We start from the raw sequence: 24,017 nt of genomic DNA on the forward strand, positions 1-24,017 counted from the left end.
ACAGCGCAGCGTTGACACATCCAATATGGCGGCGTTGTTGACGTACGGCTCAGCGCTCGAGGCGGCGTCATCTATGTCTGCGGGTGGCACCGGGTGAGATTGACAATGAAGAAAGTAAAGAGACTGTTGCTAACTACTAGCATTTATTTTGTTCTCCAAACAAAAAAAACCAAACTATTTACACATCTTTCGGTTGCTCGTTTTCCCCTCAGAATATTTATCATTCGGTTTATGCTGTTAGCCTTTCCTAAAAACTAAAAAAAAGCATTCAGACTTCAAGCGAATGGAACTGAGCTGATCATTTTCCTCATTTTGAGTATCGAGACGTCTTTAATCCCTTTAAGAATTTAGAAAATAATTATTCCAATTTTTTTTGGAAGCCAAAAGGTAACCAGATCAAATTTGAAGCTGTTACGTCTTCTTTGGGGATTAAGTTGTTTTGCAGTGCAGCAATTTTCTGTTCCCACATTTGTAGTTAATTATCCATTCTGACACACTAGAAGTACTTCAGGTAAAATCTAATTTACCATCTTGCACCAATTCACCAGCACTCAAGTATAGGCACCAAATTCAGAATGTGTGCTTTTGGGCCTTTTCAGCTCAGCTCCAAACAGTACAGACTTCAGCTCTTTTATTTAGTCTGCACCAGCCCCAGTCATTGCAACAAATTCACTCTTCAAGGAAAAACACCTAAGAACCAAAAAAAAAAAAAAAAAAAAAACCCTACCAACCAGCAGCCAAACAAAAGGACAAATATACATATATCAAGGTCAAGAAAAGCTTGTCGCTCTGTTCTGAACAAACGCAGAAAAGCGTTTGTGATGTCATTTCTCAGACAAAGTGGTGTCCAACTTACACTCATCCATTTGATCAGTTCGCCATTCAGGACCCATGGCATGTTAAGGCATGTTCAACTGGAGAATTAAAGCAAAACTCACTCGGAGGGGGGAACCTCAAAAACACAATGGTATACATTATTTACAAAGCCCCGTATTAACTGAGATGGCAAGAGTGTGTGCGTGTGTGAGAGAGAGAGAGAGCCCCACTGATATGCAGTGTTTCTCCAACTCCTTTGGAATCTATGTGACATGGAGTTATGTGTACGTATGAGCATGTGTCAAAGTTTTTTTTTTTTGTACAAGTCTTCAGTCCAACCAAATCCACGGCTTCATGGTGGCTTCTCATCCACTTAGAACCAACCCTGGCTCTGTCCTTTGTGTCCAGACTGATTCTGCTAGGTTAGGAAAACCTCCTCAGGACCAGCCAGACCGAGGTGGGTGACATCGCGTCGTCAAATCTTGATGGATTCGTGCAGCTTCCGATGTCATCGCGGCACCACGCTGGTCCATCCAGGAGGCCGCTAAGGGTTTGTTGACTGGTTGGCCGTGAATTCGATCCTCTTTGCAAAGGGCAGCAAGCACAGCCAAGCTCCTGGGAGAACAACACATGAGCATATTGTGCTAACAGTCCTGTGTGAGATCTGGCATGTATGTCTTACCGGAAGCAAAGGTTCCCCTCACGTGGTCACTCTCAGGACAGTCAGCTTAGGCGACAACACCACAAAAACAAAAATCTCTGCCCTTGAAAACAATCTTGTGGCCACTGCAACGTCCATTTTGCTAAGAGTCCTGGAGCTGCTCAGTTCTGTTCTTTCCCCATCCAACAACCTATATGGGAAAAGTCTAACAAAAGATTGGATTTTTTTTTTTCAAAAAGTTGTTTTTCTCTAAAACATTCACTCCAACATGACTTTTCCTTCATCTGTTTGCAAGTTGTCTCTCCGTCCATTCAGGTGATACAAAAATATGCTTATGTACAGGAGACTCCAGTCTTTCGGTTCATTATAGGAATATATTTCCTCCCGTTGTGCTCCCATCCCCCCAAAAATGGTACCTCACAGCTTGAATTGAACAAAAGTGCATAGGTGAGTTGGTGAGGGCAGGGTGAGTGCTGGCGAGGACTGAGCCAAAGACTCGTATTGCCTCTCATTACCTTCTCCAACTGGTGTCGCCCCGCACTCCATTCCACGCATAAAAAAAAAAACCAAAACAAAAACAAAACAAAAAAAAAAACAATGGAGGCCAATCCTGGGATTTCCCCATTACGTTCCACATTTCAGGATCCACGGCAGTCCCAAAAAGCTCCAGTTAGGAGGATTTGTCTTGTGTCCATGTTTCCTCAAGAACAAACAGCACTCAATGTCCATATGGCAGAAGCGCACTTTCAAACCCAAACCACTTAAGATGGAAAACAAATGAAAAAAACATGATCCAAACCCCCCTCCCCCCAAAAAACAACAACAACAACAACAAAAAAAATGCACCCACAGATATCCATGTGGTTTGTAAACAACCAAAAATCCAGTATGGAATAGAAATAGTCCTTTCTTTAAATTCGTAGTCACCATTTGTCGACGAGGATTATAGAGGCAGTGTGTTCAACTGTATCTATCCCAGTTCTTTTTTTTTTTTCCTCCTCCACTGTCTACTAAAATAAAAGAAAAATTCTTTGAAGCTTTTTTGTATTTTGTTTCCATTTTTGAAATCTTCTGAGGAAAAAAATATCAGCACGGGTTTCTTGTCATTTTTTGGAATACATTCAATATTTTCTTAAACAAATACACACTTCACATGGTGACAATGAAACAAAAAATTAAGAAAAAAAACAACAAAAATAGCAGCCCCAAGTGCTCATTATCTTAGTCCAAATACTTTTTAAACTTTGTATATAATGTATATGTTCATATATATATATTTCTCATAAAAAAGAAAACTCGTCATTATCAAATTGCAACAACGAACAAGTAACACAATGCTAACATGACATGCACCGTGATGTGCACCTGCACATTAAGATGCTCTATCATTTTTCTCAAGAGTCAAAACCTCGACACCTTTCATTCACAAGTTCGAGAGCTGACAAAAGGCAACGTGATCACACCCCATGAGCAGTAACGCACTAACCTTCCGATGGATCACCCCTCGACCAAACTAGAAACATTTACGATATAGATTTATATAAAAAAAAACGTACACACTTGACATACACTGTGCTGAGCACTGACACGTCACACACACTCTCAAAAAAGAGCTAATGTCTCAATGGCCATGCACCCGATCCAAGTTCATAGGCACAAATGTGCATTCACACACAAAAAAAGCACATGTATTCAAAATGAGTACCTGTAGTCTTGCCTCATTTCTATCAACAGTGAATGAACACACACACACACACACACACACACACACACACACACACACACACACACACAACGCCGTCTCCTGTGATTTGCCTCGCATCCAAACACAACCGAAGGAGATGAACTAGCGGTGGCCATCGCGTGATGAGCACAAAGCTGACATTTTAGAAGTGTATGCATTTCATTATCGCCTAAACGGGGTTAAGAGGAAGGGGAGAGAAAGGATGTGTTGTGCAATTACCCTCTCTCTCTCTCTAACTCAACCACATGCAGCACACAAACATGAAAGTACAAAATAAAAAAATTTAAAAAGTCAAAAATGGCCTCTTATATCTCACACATATTGGTAAGCAACAAAAAAAAAGAAAAAGACATTGTGCAGACTGGTATATTACTGACAAGAACCAATCATCACATGTCAGTCATTCACACACATTCACAAAAATATCCACTTCTACAACTAACCCCCATTTTTTTTTGTTTTTATCATGTCATTTTTTTAGGCAAGTGCAAATCTTCAAGTTTTTTATGATCCGTTTTTCAATAGCTTTACTTTTTTTATATAAACGTAAAAAAATGCAAAAACGAGAAATATCAACAGTGTTTTGTCTTTCGAGAAAAAGGATTTGCTCTCAACTTAAAGGTCCCCAACTTTGAAAAACTCACCCGATGCTCCCCCTCTCTACACTTCCAGTTGCGATGCACACCGACTGTGTTCACACACATACTGGGTGTGGACACTGATTCTGAGCACGCACGCACACACACACGCGTGCGCACACACACACACAAAAAAATCATTCAAATCCCATCTCATTAAAGTGCATTAGTTCATTATAAGGTGCTTAAAATGTAGAGTGCCAGAGGATACCCACCTTTCTTTGAAACACCCCCCACCCCCTTTGCCCCTGCTCAAGTGATCAACTGGTGCAGCAAGGAGCCCCATTTTTATGATAACCACAAGAGGAGTAGGTGTCGGGAGGGGGGGGCGGCCCTCTAACACGCACCTGCAACCACCCGATCACACTGAACCTCCTCTCAGGCTTGCTCCCTTCCCAAAATCCCCACCCCCAGGTTCCCCCAGCAGTGCACATTCGTCATCAGGTTTGTCTGATTAAAAGACAGAAGGCCTCAGGTAGCTATTGCTGCTGCGCTGCGTCACATCAGTAATCCTCCACCATCTCCATTTCATTCAGGCTCAGACACTCGGCCGTATTGTGGAATGAGTAGCCTGCAGGCAGGAGAAGGCACAGGAAAGCAGTAGTCGCATCAAAGGAGAGCAGGGCAGGCCGGAAAGGGACATACTGGACTATCAGGGAAAAATAAGGGGAAGGGAGCTAGGAAAGGACATACCTAAGATGCTGGGATCAGGGTGCAGCATCATGGGCTGTTTTTTTTTCATCTTCCCTCCTTGGTTGTCATACAGACCGGCCTTTCCCATGTGGTTGGCCTGGAACATAGACTGCAGGGAACTGGGGTTCATACCTCGCATGGAGTCCTGTAAAAATAAATAAATAAATAAATAAACAAACAAACAAACAAACAAACAAACAAACAAACAAACAAACTGCAGGTGTGCAGGTCAAGACGGGCGCATTCACTATTGCAACTGTCATGAACGAACATCCATGTTTACCTGCAGAGGGAAGTTCATGTTCAGACCAGCCACTTCCTTTGATAACTGGGACAATCAAGAAGAGGAGAGTTTCATATTTTACTATACATGACAACAGGACTATTAAGGGTTTTGGTTTTTTTCCTTGAGTCCAAGCCGACCTGCTGCTGCTGTCTCTGTTGGTTGGCTTTCTGTTTGGCACGTCGCTCCAGGAACTGTTTGGCGAACTCTTTGGCTTCCACTGTGTCCCCTAAGTAGGACCGGATGAAGTCCAACACTGCATAGGGAGACTCCACCTCCTTCAGGTAGGTCACAATCGTAGAAACTACAATGAAATCAAAAGATTACAATCAAAGCAGGCGTCATTCATGTCAGGAGCGCTTGTTAAAGTATGGAGGTACTTAAATCTTACCATCCAGAGGAGAAGAGGAGTTGTTGGCAGAGGCGTTGAGGGCGTGCAGCATCTGCTCACACCAGGTAGTGAAGCCGTCCTGAGGCTTCATGCCCTGCAACAGTTTCAGCAGCTTCTCCTCCTCGTCTGTCCGCTTACGACGCATCATGTACTGGTCACTGGAGAGAGCCACGTGTACGTTAGCAGTTATGTTATATATTTATATGTACTGTGAACAGAGGGATGTGCTGTCTTTGTGGCGTACCTGAGTGATGGGCTGCTCCGGCTGTTCTTTAAGCCCAAGTTGTTGTTGCTATTGCCACGGAGGCTGGCCTGGTTCTTCACAGCCTCTTCCCACATGCCCATGCCGCCACTGCCACTTTTCCCCTCCATGCCACCAGGCCCGCCCCAAATGCCAATGCCATCTGCCCACTGGCCTCCAATGGAGGCACTCCCCATGGACAGACAAGAGTGCTGCAGGGAAGAGTAAAGAATACATGACGTTTTCAGTTCAACTTTTAAAAAGTACAATTTGTTGAGTTTCAGAGGCTCACCCGGTCCCTCTGCTGCTGGGCTCGCTGTTGCTGCTGCTGCTTTAAGAGTCTTTCGGTCTCTTGCTGCATCTCCAGCAGAGTCAGAGTTTGGGATTTCCCCGTCTTGGAGAGTCCAGAGGAGGAAGCCCCACTCCAGCTTGAGCTGCCTGCCCCAGGACCCTGCTGCTGGGGCCCTTGCTGCAGCAGCTTCATGATTAGCTCCTGCTGCTGACGACTCTACAGGGAGACATGTAAAACACACAACAGCTGTAAACGTGATGGGAAAAATGATAAATGCAGGCCATGGGGAAAATGGACGCTCATTTTTACCTGCTTGCGTCTGAAAAGCTCTTCATCCTCCCTTCTCTTTTGTTCCTCCTGCTGCCTCCTCTTCTCCTCCCTCCTCTTACGCTGTTCCTCTTCCTCACGCTTCGCCCTGAGTTCAGCGTCTCGCCTCTCCTGCTGCAGCTGGAGGGAATGCATTAAAATAACAGCATGAACTCAAAGTGACTGCTTGCAGTGCATGGGTGCATTTAACAGTGTAAATGCATACAGTGGCGCACAAGTTACTCTACACAAACCTTTTGAAGCTGTTCCAGAGTTGGACCCTGAGTAGAAGGATTCATTGTTATGTCCCAAAGACTGGCTTCACCACCTACATGGAAGTCAAAAGGATGACATTTTTAACACGCCATCATCCGTATTTGACTTTGCTCTGCTTTTTTCCCCAAGTGGCAGCTGTGAGTTTACCTGATGGCTGTGAAGCTGAGGTATGCATGTCCCACATGGACCCTGTATCTGGCACTGACATCGACCTGTTCATCGAAGGCATCATACCCTGCTCACTGCACCTAGAATGCACAAAGCAAAGCCTGACTGTAACACAACAAAGATGCAACCACGCCTCTACATTACTATATATTCAGCGTCAAGCGCCAACAACCAGGATAAAAATGATGTATGCTCACCTGTTAATGAGCTGGAATAACTGCTGCTGTTGGAGCTGCTGATAGAGAGCTGCCGCTGCCAGCTCCTGCTGTTTTTTGAGCCGCTCCTGGTCCAGGTTCCCCTGAGAAGATGACGACAGTTCACTGTTAGTAGCACGCATTGTCGAACTAAACAATTTTTTTAACTACACACTGATGGAAGTGTTTCTATGTATGCATAGACAAGTTATACTTTGTCTTTTAATCCTGATTATATGAAAATCTATTACCGTGCCCTGTCTATCCATCTTCCCTCCCTTCTGCATCCACCCCTTCCCATCGTCTATGTTGGCTGAGGTCTGACTCACAGTCCCGGCGGGCCCCCGGGTGGGCTGCGGGCGCTGCGTTGGTGGTGGCTGTCTCACCAGCAGGGGCGGAGGGGAGGGCCCCGGGGCGAAGGGCACACGGCCCCACATCTTGATGACATCGCCCAGGGGTTGGAAGCCCTCGTCGCAGCCCCGTTTCACCAAGAGCGTCATGGTGAAGTAGCCAGCTTGGAACCACTCGCACATCTCCACAGTGGTGAAAGGACCTAGTGGTGGTGGGGAGATTAGAGAGATATTATTTGCTATTATATTACCATTTTCAAACAAAGATGAGCGTGCACACGCCCATGTCCAAACTTATACCCTGAATCTCTCCTTGTGGGTCTTTGTAGAACCACTTCATGGAGGCCTCGTGCGAAAGCGGCAAAGCAGCTGCAGTGTTCCTACTCTCCTGCTGCTGCTGCAGAGCCTGCGTGAAACACTCCTCCTCTAAAGAGGTGTCCTGCAGCGATGCCACCATCTTCTCTGCCTCCTAAACACACACACACACATGCCTCAGTATTTTCCTAGGCAGGGTAGAGTTTTGTATGCTGACCAATTATCAGCATTGCTCGTTTAGGTTGTTCTTGGAGCTAGCTATGCTATAAGCTAACAAAGCATACCTGCTGCAGGTGTTTCATGCCCTCATCATCCTCAATGTCTCCTCCCCCGGATGGAGGGAGGAGGGGAGCAGCAGAAGAAGATGGAGGCGGCGGAGGCAAAGTTGAGGAGGTGGCAGTGTTGGGGCTCACCTGGGTCTTGGTTCCACTCACTAGAGCCACATCTGACACAAAAACAAAAAGATGTTATTTTTTTAAATGTTCTTTACTGCAAATTTACTGTTCGTTGCAAGTGGTGGAGCAGCCCTTACTGAATCTTACACAGAGAGAGCAGCTGTTTTAGTAAACAAGATGTTAAATAATGGTGGATTGTCTGTCATTCCAAAATATCAACATGTGCACATCTTCACTCTACTGTACAAAGTGACAACGATTGTTTAAGTTGTCAAGCAAGCTGCCTACCTTCACTTGGTGTGCTACTGTCCTTTAAAGGGTGGCTGTTGCTCAGCGGAGTGCTATCCACCATTGGGCCAGTGTTGCTGGGCTGGAGCTCCAGGGATGGAGGGGCACCATGGCTATGAGGGGAGGAAGAAGGTGATGCTGGTTTTGCCTCCCCGTCAACCGCAGCCGAGGTGGATTCTTTACTTTCTGTACAGTGATGAGAGGAGGGATGAGAGAAGAGGATAAAGGACAGGTGATAAGATTGAATTTAACTTTGTGGAAGCAGGTGCATCTCATGTGAACCTGTGTGCCCTAGACTGCCGAAAAGGAAGCTTCTGTCCTTCGTTCCTTCTTTTTGCAACTCCCTCAAGTATCCACCCAGATGTGGACTCATCGCCACTGTCTCTCATTCGTTTGAAGGAAGCTCCTTAACGCCTTTGCGTTCAAATGGTTCACGGCGCCCATCTGCTATTTTCATGGCCAAACCGCAGTTTTATGCCCCCCTTATTTGTGCGCTTCGCCGTGCATTACGTCATTGGAAAGCTTATTTTGCTGAGATTCGACTGATATAGACCATTGCAGGATTGCAGGCGCCATGAACACAAATATTAGACTAGTCACAAACAAACAATGAAAGCCTCACAGTATTCCAAATGCACAGTTAAGTTTCACAAAGATGGTCCAGTTGTGTTGGCACTGAGCCAGTGAATATAAAGAGTTAATCCAGACTACCCCTTAGATCCATAGAGACACAATAACCACAGCTGCACATTTCCATCATTTTCATTAGATGAGCATATTTTCCATATTGTTAATCGTAAACTCAGTTAGCATGGATGCATTAGCCACTTCACGCTCGGTATGGGTTGGTTACCGGTTTCAAGGTATACCACGATATGAAAAAGCCACGGTTTCAAAACCGCTAAACTAGTCTGTCATACAGTATGAAAGAAAGTGGAATTCCAGCGCAGCCACCATGTGGAATACTTTATCGTGTCCTGTGTTATTCCTCGCAGCTGGAACTCTGCTTCGATGTGCTGACACCACGGGCATGAGCTTTGCTGCCATAAGTCGGCAACTTAACCGTCGCGGCCAAGATAGCACTGACGTGAGCTGTGTGCCGCGCGGGTGTGGAAACATCACCAGATTGTTGCTAACTCTCTGGTGATAACTCTTTGAAGTTATCAAACTTCAAGTACCGTAAGATTGTTTCTTCTTGTCTTTTGTAACTCTTTTTGACCTCCTGTTTTTTTTGTACATTTTTACAGTGAGATTCACCCGTTTTCCAGCCTTCTCTCTCTCCCCAAGAACTCGAGTCTCAATAAATTCTACACTAATGGCCAATGGCAAATGGTCTTTCACTTTTATAGCGCTTTTCCACTTCTAAAGGCACTCAAAGCGCTTTGACACTGCTGGCACATTTGCCTATTGATGATGCAGCATCAGAGAAACTGGGGGTTCAGTATCTTGCCCAAAGACATTTCGACATGATCACGGGAGGTTGGAGGATCGAACCCGCAGAGAGACGATCACTCTACCACCTGAGCCATGCCACCTCCCCACTAAAACTGCATCTTGGAGTTCAGTCTATGATCCGAGCTTCTTACCCTTGTCATTGTCTCCATCACCAGAGTTCCTCTCAATGTCAGCAAGAATTTCCTCTTCTTCCTCCTCCTCAATTCCCTTGAACTCTAATTCCTCCTCCAGGATGGTATCCTTGCCACCCTTCTGTGATAGGATAGCAAGTGCAGAAAAAAAAGGTATTGTTTATTACTGTGGACACTTGAATGCACAAATGCCTTCCATTAAGTGTGTCCTGAGACTCACCTTCATAGGCATGAACGCTCCAGAGGAGTCAAAAGTTCCCATTTCCCCATCCTCCTCATCAGTACACCATTCGGGCAAACCGTCCCTGTCATCCTCCAGCCCGTCACTGCCAGCACGCCGCCGTCCACCACTATGCCCCTCTGAATCCCGGAAGTCGAAGTCAAACTTGCGACGGCGGCTCTCACCCGGACCGACATGGTCCCGCCAGCCTGCTGAGCGCGGACCACCATCTGATATGGACAGAGCCACAACTATAGTTTTAGCAAATTACATCAGACTGATTTAAAAAATAATATTAAACAATATTGGAGAAAGTACAGGGTGAATCAAAAAGAATACGCCAAAATCAGCACGCAATATTTCAAAAACGAAAAACATTAGAAAACTCCAGCTTGGACACGTGTTGTGTATATGTCCTCAAGTTTTTATTTCATGTTTTAAAAGTACTCAATGTGGCCACCACTGGAAGCACAGACAACATCAAGCCGATATTAGAATTCTTCCCAAACGCGCCTCAGGATGTCGCGGTCCACCGTGTTGATTACAGCTGTTATTCGATATTTCATGTCACCGATATTTGCTGGAAGTGGTGGAACATTAACTTTGTTTTCAACATAACCCCACAAGAAAAAGTCACACACAGTGAGTTCCGGGTATCTGGCAGGCCAAGCGCATAGAGTGAGGTCGTTCTCTCCTACCAATCCACCGCTGAGGCACGTTTTAGTTGGGGTTCAATAAGCTCGATAAGCTCAAACCCCAAGATGCCAATGGGGCGGTGGTCCATCTTGTCATCAAGTCATTCGAATCTGCTTGCAGTGAAATGAATAGCCAGTTTTGGAGCATTTTGAGATACATTTGTCCTGAAACGGTATTTCCTTCAAAGAAAAAAGGGACCATACACCTCGTATTGAGACACAGCACGGAAGACGTTCACTTTAGGGGAATCTCTTTGATGCTCAACTGTTTCCTGTGGGTGATTTGTTCCCGAAATGCACACAATGTGACGAGTGACTATGCCACACAAATGGAAAGTGGCTTCATCACTAAAAACTAGACGAGAAAAGAGGGTTTCATCACTTTCCACCATCTCTAGCATTGACTCACAGAATGTCCTTCGCTTCTCCTTGTCATCATTACTAAGTGCTTGGACGAGGCTTAGTTTGTATGGTTTCATATGCAATCGTCTTTTTAAAACACACGCCAGGCAGTGGATTGAGGGATTGCAAGCTGACGACTTGCTTGACATGTAGACTTATTTGAGGGCTCACCTCAAATGCATCGTGAATCCTCTCCCCTTGCTCCTCTGAAACACGTGTTCTTCCAGGACTCTTTCCTTTACATTGGCATCAAGTCTCTTTAAACTGCCTAACCCACTGTCAAATGCTCTCACGGAGGGGCGGATCAATGTCAAATTCTGTTCTAAAAAAGCACGCTGCACCGTGACAATTGCATTTGTTTTCGCAAACTCAAGCACGCTTTCTGCTGAGGAGTCACCATTTTGAGTGTGAAAAAAAGCACAATTTTTTGACAATTGAACGGCATTAGAGTACGTCAGCACAGCTGTGACGTTCACACCCAATCAAACTTGGATAACTCCCCAAAGAAATGACAACTTATTCAATCCATTACAATGCTTTTAAGCTTAATAAATGTGTAATTATTTTGACGTATTCTTTTTGAATCACCCTCTAGAACTATTAATAAACAAAATGTGTGTGTTTATCATACCGTCCCTGCGGGGTCCAGCCAGTCTCCAATTGGTTCCCGGCTCCCCCTCCTCGGCCTCTTGCTCCTCCCGGAGGGTGCGCCAGTTATCACTATCAGCCCTTGTGTATTCCTTCCTCCCAGGGCCCACGGGGCCCTCCTCAAAGCCAGGACGCCCCACCTCCCGTCGGAGCGGCTTCTCGAATCGACGCTCACCCCTGAAATTCATGCTGATTGCATTGTACTTTTTTCTTTCTTAAAAAAGCAAAGAATTGTAGGCGTGTGTGTGTGTGTGTGTGTGTGTGTGTGTGTGTAACGGCTTCCTTACCGATCGTCCCAGCTCTGGCTACGATGTATCTCTCGTGAGCTGCGCCCAAAACCCACCTCCACATCTTCAATACTTCTTTGGTAGAATCCACCTTCACCGCGGCCCCGGCCTGCACACAAACAGACACACACACACTTAGGCAAGTGTGGCTGTACAGAGGGAAGCCAAGCGGAAGTGTGCTCCATCAAGATGGTGGAGAAAGAGAAGAAAACAAAAACTTTGCAGTTGGCTTGAATTGTTTTAGATTCCCTGGGCATCGGGCACACAGTCTTTCCATACGTTTCCATGCACTAATTTAGTCAGATTACTGAAATAATTACGTTTCTTAATTTTTCACACTGTAGTTCCTTGTTGTTTTGTTGGCTTGTTTTCAGGGAGCTTGTTTCTCTTCCGAAACCTGGCAACTGTGTCTTATCGGCCAATGTGCATGAGAAGGAATTGTTTGAACTATATGGTGCTATGCGTTGAAGTGATATAGCAATACAATTGTGTGCAAGACACAACTGGGCAACAGTGTGTGTATTTGTATAGATCAGGGGTCACCAATGTGGTAGCCCCCCACGACCACATGAGGTGCCCGCAAGGCTGCTTTTCATTCAGGTTTTCAGTTAATAATGAAAGAACAGTAGAAAGAAATGCATTTTGAAATACAAAATGTGAGTTGTGGACACCAGCATTTTGTTAATGTTCTGGTACAACAAGCGTATGTTTGGGTTTAAAATAAGCTCTGAAAATAAATGTTACAAAAATGAGTAGCTCTTGGCCATTTTCATTTTGTAAAAGTAGCTCTCACAAGGAAAAACGTTGGTGACCCCTGGTATAGATATTGATATAGATATAGATAGATAATAGCCACTAAATTAGAGTTGTCTGTTTTTCTCCACATTCATAAGCGATCTGATAACAATTTAGATCGTAGTTAAAGTTACATCCACTGAACATCACATATCAGCGTGAACAGCTTCAAGCAACAACCACTGAACACTGACACATTAACCTTGAAAAGCTACTAGCATTGTTCATACAGCCAACATTTTGCAATTCTACACAATCATGACATACTTGGCCACTATTAATTCCAGGTTACATGCCACGGTGGAGATGTGGCATGTGCACGGAATGCCAGCTCTCTTCTAGTAGCATACACATGCAAGTGCTAGAGAACTCGTTTCCAATCACATCATCTAGGAATGTTAATCTGACTCTTAAAAAGACAAACACAATCTAATCAAGGTGTTTACATGCATGTTTAAAGGCTGGTTGTATGCCAGTTCATTTTTTTTTCCACGCATGTAAACATGCTGATTGCAGTTCCAGCCCGATGCTTTGGGCAGCGTTTCTTTATGATCTCCAACCCATGTGCATTTACAGTATAACAATGCAATGAGGCAGACAAAGTGCTTACTATATTTGAATGATTTTCAAAAAGCATGATCTCACCTCTGCCGACTCTCGGGGCGCCTCGTCCTCGGATCACTCCAGCCGGGGGAGGACCGCCCATCCCCTTTCCCATGAGTCTCAGTACGGCCACACTGTTCACAGACATAGAGAAGTTCCTCTGCAAGGGGGAGAGTGGGTAAAAGAGTGCAAGGCAGGAGGAATGTGAGGAATGTCAGCCAACGGAAAGGCCCGCTTCGGAGCCAAACGTGGAGCCGTGGTTTGTGTTTGAGGCCGACCTGCTCCTCCTCAGTGAGAGGCACCAGTGCCAGCGGCTGCATGGGCTCATCTTGCAGAATAGCAGCAAACTCCTTATCCTGCATGTCCTCTGGGACCTAAAAACAACAACAACAGGGCCTTCAGGGAACACTAAGCATTGAAAAGCAAAAATGTTTACAATGTAATCATGATGAAGTATTCCATGGAAGGTGCTTTGCATGCTGCTACAAACCTTGTTGTCTTTGATATAAAGTGCTAACATCTCCTCTCGGCCGTAGCGGTACTCGGCCAGCTTGTACTTTGGCATGGCAGGGGAAGGAGGGGGGGACGTCACACTCCCCCCACTGGACAGTGCACGGAGCCTGGAGGACAGCACATAAAATATCTTTTGAATAAGAACAATGCACTTTACAGGGTTGTGAAATGAACCAGTGTTACCCAAGTTTTTTTTGTTTTTTTTTAACAAAATGGCAGCAAATGTAATGTTGTGTTTACAGTTTGAGATACAGGTTTAGGTCTTGTACACCGCAAGGACTATCACTCACAAATATCCATGTATGAAGTCTCCTGTGTGCATGGTGCACAAGGAAAGGGGCTATTGTGTAACAGTTACCTCTGAATTATACAGAAAGTATCCACCTAGCAAGAAACACCATATACTTTATATTCTGTTAGGAATCAAGCATCCTCCCACACAAGCTCAGCTTCATAATGTATTACCTCTCCAATTCGACGGTTTCATTAAAAAAAAAAAATGGAAAAAAAAGCTGTTACGAGAAGGGCCAGCTTCCAAGGCCTGGAGCTGAACAATGGCTCCATTCACTTGCCTCCAAGACGAGCATTACTGACTCACAGCCCCACATCTAAACCATATGTACCTCTGAGAGCCGTGGAGGTGGGTGTAGGGTGCGAATGAGGGAGATTGTGCTGTCGACGGCAAAGCAAAGTGGATAAAAATGAGTGTGCACAGAATAAAGAGTCTGCTCGGTACACATTAGCAATGCATTCAGTGCCATGCTTTATATACAGGGCAGCGAAATGTAAATAACTGATAAAACGATCACATGACAGTGGTGACACTGCATGCATGCGTGCGCATCATTTGTGACCTCCGCACACTCAAAGCTGAAACGTAGGGGAAACACTAAAAGGGTGTCATTTGAAATACGAATACCTGAGCAACTACTCGCCCGAGGCAAACAAAATTAAATGGGTTCACGATGTTGAAAAATGTAATGGATATAGATTTAATAACCGATTTCCAAGCTTCACAAATCTTCAATAATGTGCATCCACTGTGACGACTCACATCAAGTTGGTAGTCCAGCTCCTGCCAAACATGCCGTGGCATGTCTTGCGTAACATTAGTTACATTTTAACAAGATGTGTAAAAACTTACATCATTTGAGAGAGAATTTACTATGTTATTAGTAGGGATGGCTCCATACCAATTTTTTTATTTCCGATACCTTCTTTTTTCTCCCTTTTGTCATGGGAACAGATTTGAACGCATGCATGTGCTTAATATAGACAATAAAAAACACCAGGTTCAAACTGTGCAACAAATATGTCGCTCCCCTGATGAGCCTCTCACTCTCGTGTTGAAGGTGCACAGAGAAATCTTCCAAAACAGCAGTGAGTTGAATGGCTGTTGTCACGGCTCACCTTTCTTCTTAAAACTAGGTGACTAGTTGAAGTTCCCAAAGTGGGGTACGGTAATTGTCATGGCGGTACACGTTGATGAAAACTTAAAATAATTAGCGGCTAACACTCACAATAACGAGTGCACCTGCACGCCTCACAGTGGCTGCAAGGGGTACGGACCGGAAAGCATACAGAGCATTAAGTTGTTCATTGCTCTATGTGCATAATATGAACAAATAAGTTTGATGAAAATGTTGTGCATAAGAGTGTTTCATCTTGAAGTTTTCAGTTATACTGGTTATATTATATATATATATATAATCACCGCACGGTGCAGTGTGTGTGTGTGTGTCTGGATGAGCGTGTGGGGATTCCTTTATCGCTGGTTGTTGTATTTTTGAACTTCAGATACTGATTTATCATTTTGTTTCATTTGTTAAACTGTCCTCTTCAATTTGGTATCAAATTCATCTGCAGACTTAAATCACTGCGATTGTGAGTGGACAAATAAAAGTGAAGCTCAAATTCAACCCATTCAAACAGAAGCATCCCAACATCAGACTGGAATAAAAGAAAAGTCACATATAGGACGATTACTTGTTCAATATTTCTACTTAAGGTTTCTGGATTTTTAAGTCCAAAGAACCCGATTTTCTAAGTCTCACCCTAAGAGATAGGGTGAAAAGCTCGGTCATCTGGAAGGGGCTCAGAGCAGAGCCGCTGCTCCTTCACATCAAGAGGAGCCAGTTGAGGTGGCTCGGGCATCTAGTCCGGGTGCCTCCCTGGTGAGGCCCCAGGGCAGACCGAGGACACGCTGGAGGGATTATGTCTCCCTTGGTGTCCTCCCAGTGGAATTGGAAGAGGTGGCCGGAGGCCCGTAAGTCTGGGCTTCCCAACTGAGACGGCTGCCCCCGCGACCCGGACCCAGATAAGCGCAAGAAAATGGATGGATGTTTTTTTTAAGTGTGCAGGGGTAGTGGGTGCATGGCTTCTGATTAAACGTCTGAAGGGGTTCGGGATCGCGAAAAGTTCGGGAACCACTGCTCTACACACTCCTGACCGTGATGCTTTTGCAAATATTTATCACATTTGTGGTGTTGAAATATCGAATGCGCCCGTGAGATACTTGAATCGCACAAATTGTACCTGGCTGATGTTTTACTTTTCTCTTCTAGTGATGCCACACAGCTGACATGAGTTGACTCACGCACCGTCTCTGTTTGCGGCATGTTGCACAAAGTTAAATTGAGCATTTACATTATAGACACAGATAGTATCGTATCAGACCATCCCGAGACGACAAAAGTTTTTTTTGGGGATATCCAGTATTTTGGATGAATAACTGAATGGAAGGGATGATGATTGCACCTTAAAAAAAAAAGTACAGGAAACAGGGACAAACAGAAAGAGGCAAGCAGCTGCAGTTGTGCCGAGAGAGAAATACTCTTCCCGTCTGGCCGTGCACCAGGAATGCTCACAGCGGTCGCAGCCTGTTAGCAATGGAGTGGTACCAAACGGCAGCTACACCTCCCATTAATCGCTACACAAACATTCACTGGTGAGAAGGGTGAGGAGGAGGCGGGGAAGAGGAAACAGCAGCTACAATGCCTTCATGCTGACTTCAAGGTTTTGCAAAAAAAAACCTCTAACAAAAAGGCACAAACACTTGTCGTCTCGTTACTTTTGTGGTGTACAGATTCTTTACAGGATTACACAAAAACGACTTCAATATATAGACAGTGCTGGTTGCAGCCAGTTTGCCTCTATTGGTCCAATCGACAATTAACTCACCATTCTGGGCCGAAGTTGAGAGTCTCAGCAGTCATATTCCTCACGTCCGCACAGAACTGAGTATCTGGGAATCAAAGCCATTGTCAATGTCAGAGGACTGATTCTGAAAAAAATTCTACAGTTGGTCGTATCATCTACAAGCTTACCCTGTCCAAAGATATCGGAGCAGGCTGGACTGGGCTGGACCAGGCTAGAGCTGGCTGGGTTTACTTAGGCTTGGGTGACTAGAAGGCCGAGTGGTGCTTAAGCTGTGGTCACAGGGTGCCCCCCCCAAAAAAAAACACATCCACAAGAATAGCTGCCAGTTGTAGGTGCTTGAGGGATACCAGGTTATCAGTTCGGTATGTAAGGAAGGGCTTTGACGACAGATTGGAGAATGGAAGCTCCTGCTACTCACAGCTGATTAACTTTGTAAAACATCGAAAACAAAAAGAACCTTGGAAATTCTCAATGGAACAACCAAAAAAAAACAAGACTTGCCAGTAATGTGTCCTCTCGTATGTTTTTACAGCAGTTAGACCTCACATTTAAGGTTATAACATGAAAGTTAAAAAAAGGAACGCTGGGACATTTGAAGAATCATGTAAAAAAAAAAAAACAACAAAAACAAAAACAGGCTGCTGGAACAGCTGCCGGGAGCAAACACGACCTGCACTCCTCTTCGCCGTTCCCTCCCTCCTTTCCTTCCCTTGGCGCCTTTTCCGCTCGCTCCAACTTAAATGTGGACAGGCAGAAACCCTCCAGGTAATTCCTTGTCTTCCTGTCCTCAGCGCCACTGGAACAAAAGAGCACATGAGACACCATCACAATGAAAACACATCCTTAAGACAGAACTATATTCCATACACTGCCTATGTGACAGAGCAAGGGTGCCAAAAGTGCGGCTCACAGCTGTTTGGGTTGTTGTTGTTTTTTTTATTGGCCCGTGGCATATTGTAAAAATATAATTTAACAATAAATCTAAATAAAACAGAAAATATGGAAAAATCGGTGCTAATTTTACAAGAATAAAGTAAAAATATGAAGAGAAAAAAACAAGAAAAAGTCAGAATTTTACAGGAATAATGTAATATGAGGAAGACTAACGTCATTTTAGTAGCATAAAGTTGAAATATTAAAGAAAAACATGAGTACGACTAAAACAACAAATAAAGTTGTAATTTTTGGAAAATCGGGTTGGGGAAAAAGTTATGTTATGAGAATAAAGTCAAAATATTATGGGAATAAAGTCTTAATTATGAGACAAAAATCTGCTAGAACATAATTGAAATAGTTGCCAAATAAAAAAAAACAGCAGAAATAAAAAAGCTGTAATTTTATCAAATTAAGTCAAAATATTACAAGAAAAAAAGTTGCTTAATGAAAAAGAGTCACAATTTCAGAATACTAATAATACATTTGTAAGATTATAATATAATAAAGGTATATTATATTATATGGGCCGCACGGTGGTCTAGTGGTTAGCATGTTGGCCACACAGTCAGTCTGGAGATCGGGAAGACCTGGGTTCGAAATCTCTATTGGGCATTTCTGTGTGGAGTTTGCATGTTCTCCTCGTGCGTGCGTGGGTTTTCTCCCACATTCCAAAAACATGCATGTTAGGTTAATTGGAGACTCTAAATAGTCCATAGGTATGAATGTGAGTGTGAATGGTTGTTTGTCTGTATGTGCCCTGCGATTGGCTGGCGACCAGTCCAGGGTGTACCCCGCATGTTGCCCGAAGTTAGGTGGGATAGGCTTCAACATACCCCCGCAACCCTAATGAGGAGAAGTGGCATAGAAAATGGATGGATGGATAATATTATATTTTAGTAGTATAGAGCTGAAATATTGGAAGATTTTTGTGTTATTTTCTTAAAGTCTGAATATTAAGACAAAGAAAACAAAGTTGCAATTTTTTTTTTAAGAAGATTGGGGAAAAGTTATAATATGGGAATAAAGTCATAAAATTACGAGAACATTGATGAAAATTATTTAGGAAGAAAGTTTAAGTATTTGGAAAATTTCAAAGAACAGCAGCAAAAATGGGGGAAAAAGAGCAAAGACCAAAGTTCATACACATAATACGCTATTTCACCAATATTAAAGCTGAGATGCAGTTTTTTTTCTTAAAATATATATAACTTCTTGGCATTTGTTGCAAAATATCAAAGTGTCCCTTGCATCCCTGTGATTGGCTGGGCAACCAGTCCAGGGTGTATACCCCGCCTCTCGCCCAAAGACAGCTGGGATAGGCTCCAGCATCCAAGATGGATGGGCCGTCAGTGGAAAAAGTTTGGACAACCCTGTGCTACAGGATAACAGCCTGGCAACGCTAATTGTGATTCTCTTTTTGTCTAGCCAACAGTTACAAAGGCACCCGTCATTATTTAAATCAATATGACACAGCGCACTGACCCTGAGAGCAAAGAAAACCCAACTCGTGGCATTCTAGTCCAGAATAAATGAAACGCCAAAACATTTCTAGGAGAAAATCCTGGCCTAATGTTTCAGGGGGGGTTTCTGGTCTTAAACCCAACAGTCAATTTAAATTATAAAAGGAACTCACGGCCATCTTGTTTGAAGGAGTGCAGCTGGTTTCCTTCAACAACAACAAAAAAAAGTCATGGCAACTTCACAAAGTGCATGTTTTGCACAACACTTGCTTTTAAAATTGCCATAATACTGATTAATTACACTTAATTCTGACCAAGTCAAAAGAAACTGATTTGCAACAAAAAAAATGGCACTCAAGAGAATCTCAAAGAGGCGCCTTTCCTTATGGTAACTTTGATTGGGAGGCATGTTTTATGACTGTGATGACAGCATGGATTGTTGTAGTAACATTGAATAGGACAATTCACTCATAGAAATGATAATTGCACTGATTGCGCTGATTAGTGGTAGTTTGGCTAAACTGCACTACAGTATACCTTTTATCTTCTTCGTTGTCAAACTAGCCAACAATTCCGAGCATGTAATGCAGTTTAGTTCTACATGACTACCACGATATTCAATATAATACATTTTAACAGTATAATCTTTGTAGAAGTGGGTTTTGATTATAGCTGTATTGTAATGGACTGGGGAGGTGTGCCTAATGAAGTGTCCGGTGAGAGTCCAACATCGTTCTGTGAGACGACTTAAACTCTATAAACGTGGCTTTCAAAAGGGGGGTGACAACGAAATGTAACTTCAAATGCCGTCATTTTATCTCACTAACTTAATTTTATAAATGGGTTAATGTTGATCGACGAATCGCTAGCAATAGCACCCAGTAAAAACCTCGGTTACCATTAATGTGGCTAGCAATTCAATCCTCGTAGAGAGCTTATTTTAAACATTAATTGTCATTGTAAATTGGGTGAGGCTGTTCCATCAGTGTATGTAACCCACAATATGAAATAAATATAAATAAATGATAGCATACCTAAAGCTAGCGCTAGGTATGCGTTGATGGCTGAGGCCTTTGGAGGTTCAAATGACACGAGCTATGATGGCGGAGGGGGCGGAGTGTCAAAAGCTCACACTTCCCAGCTTGCTCCACCGCCACTGGGCTGTTTCTCCAATGCAAAGTCTGCCAGCGCAAACAAGCATGGCTACAATTTGAACAAGCTGCAGAATGACGTTCGTCGCTCGCTTGTAGACCTCAAAAAGCCGCCGGAGCTGAGACGGACGCGACGGCGACATTAGCTCGGCGACTGACGCTTAGCTAACCAGCTAGCTTGCAAAGAGGAACAGTGGCTTACCTTCACTTGTTTATGAACCACCCGGCTGTCGACCGCCGATCCACTGCGTGCAAATTGGTCTCTCCGAATACCGGAAACGTTATTCATTCGACGCAAAGCCGCGCTGCCGTGCTCGATGCGCTTGGTTTTTGTTCTAGGTCGCCTCCAACGGTCGCCGCTGCGTGATCTGTGTGTGTGTATGTTTGTGTGTATATGCTGCTGCCTGCTAGTCGCTGCTCCTCTTGTTGTTTGTGTTTAGGAAAACATGGCCGCCGTCCCTCTCGCACCACGTGACTCTGCTCACACACTGACAAGCCAATGCTGGGACACACACACACTTGGGCTGGGCGATACTGTACATGTTGGTATCGACCCAATACCGAGCAATTACAGGGACAGCAGTCTACTTGAAATTTGCCATCGAATGATTTTGTAATTTTGCATTTAATTTCTTGATCCTGATTATAATTACAATAAAACACAAAACAAACATTTTAGGCAAGCAAAAGATATATTTTTACCAGCAAACTTTTATCAACAATTGAATAATATAGTATATAAATCCAATATAAGACTCGGTAACAATATTAACAAACAAATACAATTATTTTATTTTACAATTGTTTGACAAAATTAAGTCAATACTGCAAAATAAGTAAACAAAATCAAAAACTACTATTGGCTCTCATTCGAACCCTTTGTCCCCCCCAGCCCTCCTGTGTCCAATAATGAATTTGAGAACAATATATAACAATGTCAACAATGTACCAACACAAAAGACAGATATTTGTGAAACTAAACAGAAGACAATTGAAAAATATAATTTCATCATTACACTAGCCGAATTACCGTTGGTATCGACAGTGTTGATATTTTTATCGACACGCCCACCCTAACACAAACACACAATAGTTACCAGCGTTAATGTACTCCTGAACAAAATGTTAATGTCGAACGTAAGTATTTGCATTTAAAGGAAAACTGCACTTTGTTTGGAATTTTGCCCATCATCCACAATCCTTATGTGAGACATGAACACGACTTTCTCTTTTCTGTGTGTTCCAAAGATATAAAAACAAATAAAAACAGAAAGCTCAGTACTGCACGTATGTGACCCACTTATTCCGCCAATTAAGCCTTCAGAAAAATACTCAAAAAAGCGCCAACAATGCCCCATTTACATATAATGTGACGTGCATATAACAAAGCTACAGCCACATTACTATTAACATTGATACGCCGATCGAACATTACTGGTGTATTGACACATAGCCATAACACACCGATAGCTACTCGCCGGCTAGCGACTAGCTTCACCACAGACTCGGGGCCACCGCGCATCAGCTTCGCTCTCACAACGCCGCAGACCATAAAAAGATAAGGCGACATATTTGAGCTGTCGCCACTGACTGCTGTGTTTTTATTTCTGAGTTTGGAAAAGTTTGTTTCTATATTGCTACGTGAAATCAATGCATACATTGAGGTACGCTGAAGTTCCGGTAATGCTTAGAATGGCCAAAATACTGTAAGTATTACATGTATGTACCCGTTACTATATAATCGCAGCATGTATATAAAACCACAAAAAGCTGTTGGTTTTTGTAGGTGTTTTAATAGGCGGCATTGGCCATTATCTGCAGAACTGAGCTGTCTCTTTTTATATTTTTAGAACGCACAGAAAAGAGAAAGACATATGTGTTCATGTCTCATATACGGATTATGGATGATGGGCAAAATTCCAAAAAAAGTGCAGTTTTCCTTTAACACGACTGGATTGTAACCTGTAACCAAATTGTAAGTAGAGCATCAAAATGTAAAAAAGCACCAGACAAACGTCTGTCAAACCCTCTGGCTTAGCTTTTTGAGTCTACCCCTTGACATTTTTGCCCCATAACCCTCAGTGTCTTTTTTTTTTTAAATTTTTTAATGAAAATAAAAATTGCTGCAAGAGGCCTCGCTTGTGCCATTCAACACTCCTGCCAAAGACAAAAAGCCTTTGTCATCAGCTCACAGGAGAATTAATGACATGAATGAATTGACTTTTCTTTTCTTTTGTACATGAACGTACTGTGGGGTAAGCGGGCGTACCATGTCTTTGATGTGATGGATTATTTTGTTCATTTCTATTTTAAAAGTCCACCTGCATCAATCAGAACGTCAGAAAGACCATTGGAAGTTTCAAACAATCCGAAGTCCCATAAAATGGATGATAATAAAAAGCAAAGTGATTTCTTTGAAACAAAAGCACGTGGCCATGAACATGGTGTGTGCGTGGATAAAACCATCAGAAAATTGTGATTTGTGTGCAGAATCGTGCAGCTCTACTTCAGATTAGGCACAAACACTGGTGTTACGACCCCCCAACTGACAGACAAAGTTTATTTTGTCAGTACAGAATATAGTTAAGTGACTTTTGTGCCAGTCTGAGGCAAACAGAGATTATAAAAAGAAGACTGATCCAAAGACGACACGCTTTTCCACGCCACCCAGCCTTGCCGTTGTGCCTCTGCCCTCTCCAGTGAACCTCCATAGTAGTGAGGGTCAACAACCAGCAGGTAACTTCCACTGTTCCCAGTGCACACACCCAAGATGCCTTTAGACGAGTTGTCCCTGTCCCCTCCCATCATGACAGGACATCTGTGCTTGTCCAAGTGCTGATGGAGCTCTTCCACGGCGACATCCTCCAACTCCAACCCGCCGCCTCTGACATGCACCAATTTACAGGAGACATTGTAAAAATAATCCAGGACCAGAGATGCTTCAAATGTCCCAATCCACTCCTTGGAGCCGAGAAAGGAGCCTGGCTTGTCCATCATGGAGACCAAGCCTTGCTGGATCTCCTGGATGCTCGGGGGAGGTCTTTTTTGGACCTTCAAGTTGTGGCCCAACCAGGATGACATCGTCTGGACGGTGCGGTATCCACACCCCCATCCTCTGTCATCTTGCCCATCACAGCCGTAATGGTAGTACTGGTAGTCTCCATCACTGAGAGACATCCTCACAGGGTCCACCAGAGGGGGGGGAAGACCAACGTGGACGTTCGTCAAAAGAGGTCTCATCTTCACCAAAACATCCACTTCTCGGGCGGCACTTCCTCCCCAATCAATCACAATCTCAGGTTCCGCCATAGTCCATTTAAAAAGTCGACTCTAACGAGATAACGTCGCGTACCTAACTCAGTGTCGCGCAACACTTCCTGTTTTGGTGCAACTACGTAATTCTTCCGTGTTTTTACTTGAATCCGACACATTCGTTCTTCCATTACATTCTTTCCAATGGACTTCGTCTTTCACAAGTAATATGGAAAATTCTAAAAATAAATAGTGGAGA

The 24,017-nt window shown here is 43.7% G+C and overlaps 2 protein-coding genes across 4 annotated transcripts; both read right to left on the reverse strand.

Annotated features, from left to right (window-relative positions):
* Positions 1–126: 126 nt before the first annotated feature.
* On the reverse strand, positions 127–20,957 carry gigyf1a (GRB10 interacting GYF protein 1a). Of its 3 annotated transcripts, none has more exons than XM_054753044.1 (26): positions 20,709–20,957; positions 17,127–17,755; positions 16,981–17,044; positions 13,778–13,907; positions 13,566–13,661; positions 13,330–13,447; positions 11,890–11,998; positions 11,586–11,779; positions 9,858–10,087; positions 9,638–9,758; positions 8,052–8,237; positions 7,653–7,813; positions 7,354–7,522; positions 7,090–7,256; positions 6,707–6,807; positions 6,489–6,589; positions 6,320–6,393; positions 6,069–6,206; positions 5,760–5,975; positions 5,471–5,679; positions 5,227–5,384; positions 4,976–5,139; positions 4,836–4,880; positions 4,553–4,697; positions 1,499–4,430; positions 127–1,431 (listed from the first exon to the last, which is right to left on the reverse strand). In XM_054753044.1, exons 3-25 carry the CDS (start codon positions 17,013–17,015, stop codon positions 4,363–4,365), a joined length of 3,135 nt encoding a protein of 1,044 aa, XP_054609019.1. In that variant the 5' UTR covers positions 17,016–17,044; positions 17,127–17,755; positions 20,709–20,957; the 3' UTR covers positions 127–1,431; positions 1,499–4,362. The 3 variants fall into 3 exon arrangements, with proteins under 3 accessions (XP_054609019.1, XP_054609018.1, XP_054609016.1); XM_054753043.1 differs by having other exon boundaries at positions 7,033–7,256; XM_054753041.1 differs by having other exon boundaries at positions 6,955–7,256.
* A 233-nt stretch (positions 20,958–21,190) lies between these two features.
* Positions 21,191–23,886, reverse strand: ufsp1 (UFM1-specific peptidase 1 (non-functional)). The gene has a single exon (XM_054752809.1). The coding sequence runs from the start codon at positions 23,813–23,815 to the stop codon at positions 23,090–23,092; it is 726 nt and encodes a 241-aa protein (XP_054608784.1). The 5' UTR covers positions 23,816–23,886; the 3' UTR covers positions 21,191–23,089.
* Positions 23,887–24,017: the final 131 nt, after the last annotated feature.

The sequence above is a fragment of the Dunckerocampus dactyliophorus genome, chromosome 15 (assembly GCF_027744805.1).
Source record: "Dunckerocampus dactyliophorus isolate RoL2022-P2 chromosome 15, RoL_Ddac_1.1, whole genome shotgun sequence".
NCBI classification, from domain to species: Eukaryota; Metazoa; Chordata; class Actinopteri; order Syngnathiformes; family Syngnathidae; genus Dunckerocampus; species Dunckerocampus dactyliophorus.

Coding starts and splice junctions, on each gene's coding strand:
- gigyf1a (XM_054753041.1), bottom strand. CDS start 17,015: ATGACTGCTGAGACTCTCAACTTCGGCCCAGAATG. Junction 8,238..9,637: donor TGATGGAGACAATGACAAGG/GTAAGAAGCTCG, acceptor ATCACTGTACAG/AAAGTAAAGAATCCACCTCG. Junction 6,394..6,488: donor CTCAGCTTCACAGCCATCAG/GTAAACTCACAG, acceptor ACTTCCATGTAG/GTGGTGAAGCCAGTCTTTGG.
- ufsp1 (XM_054752809.1), bottom strand. CDS start 23,815: ATGGCGGAACCTGAGATTGTGATTGATTGGGGAGGAAGTGCCGCCCGA.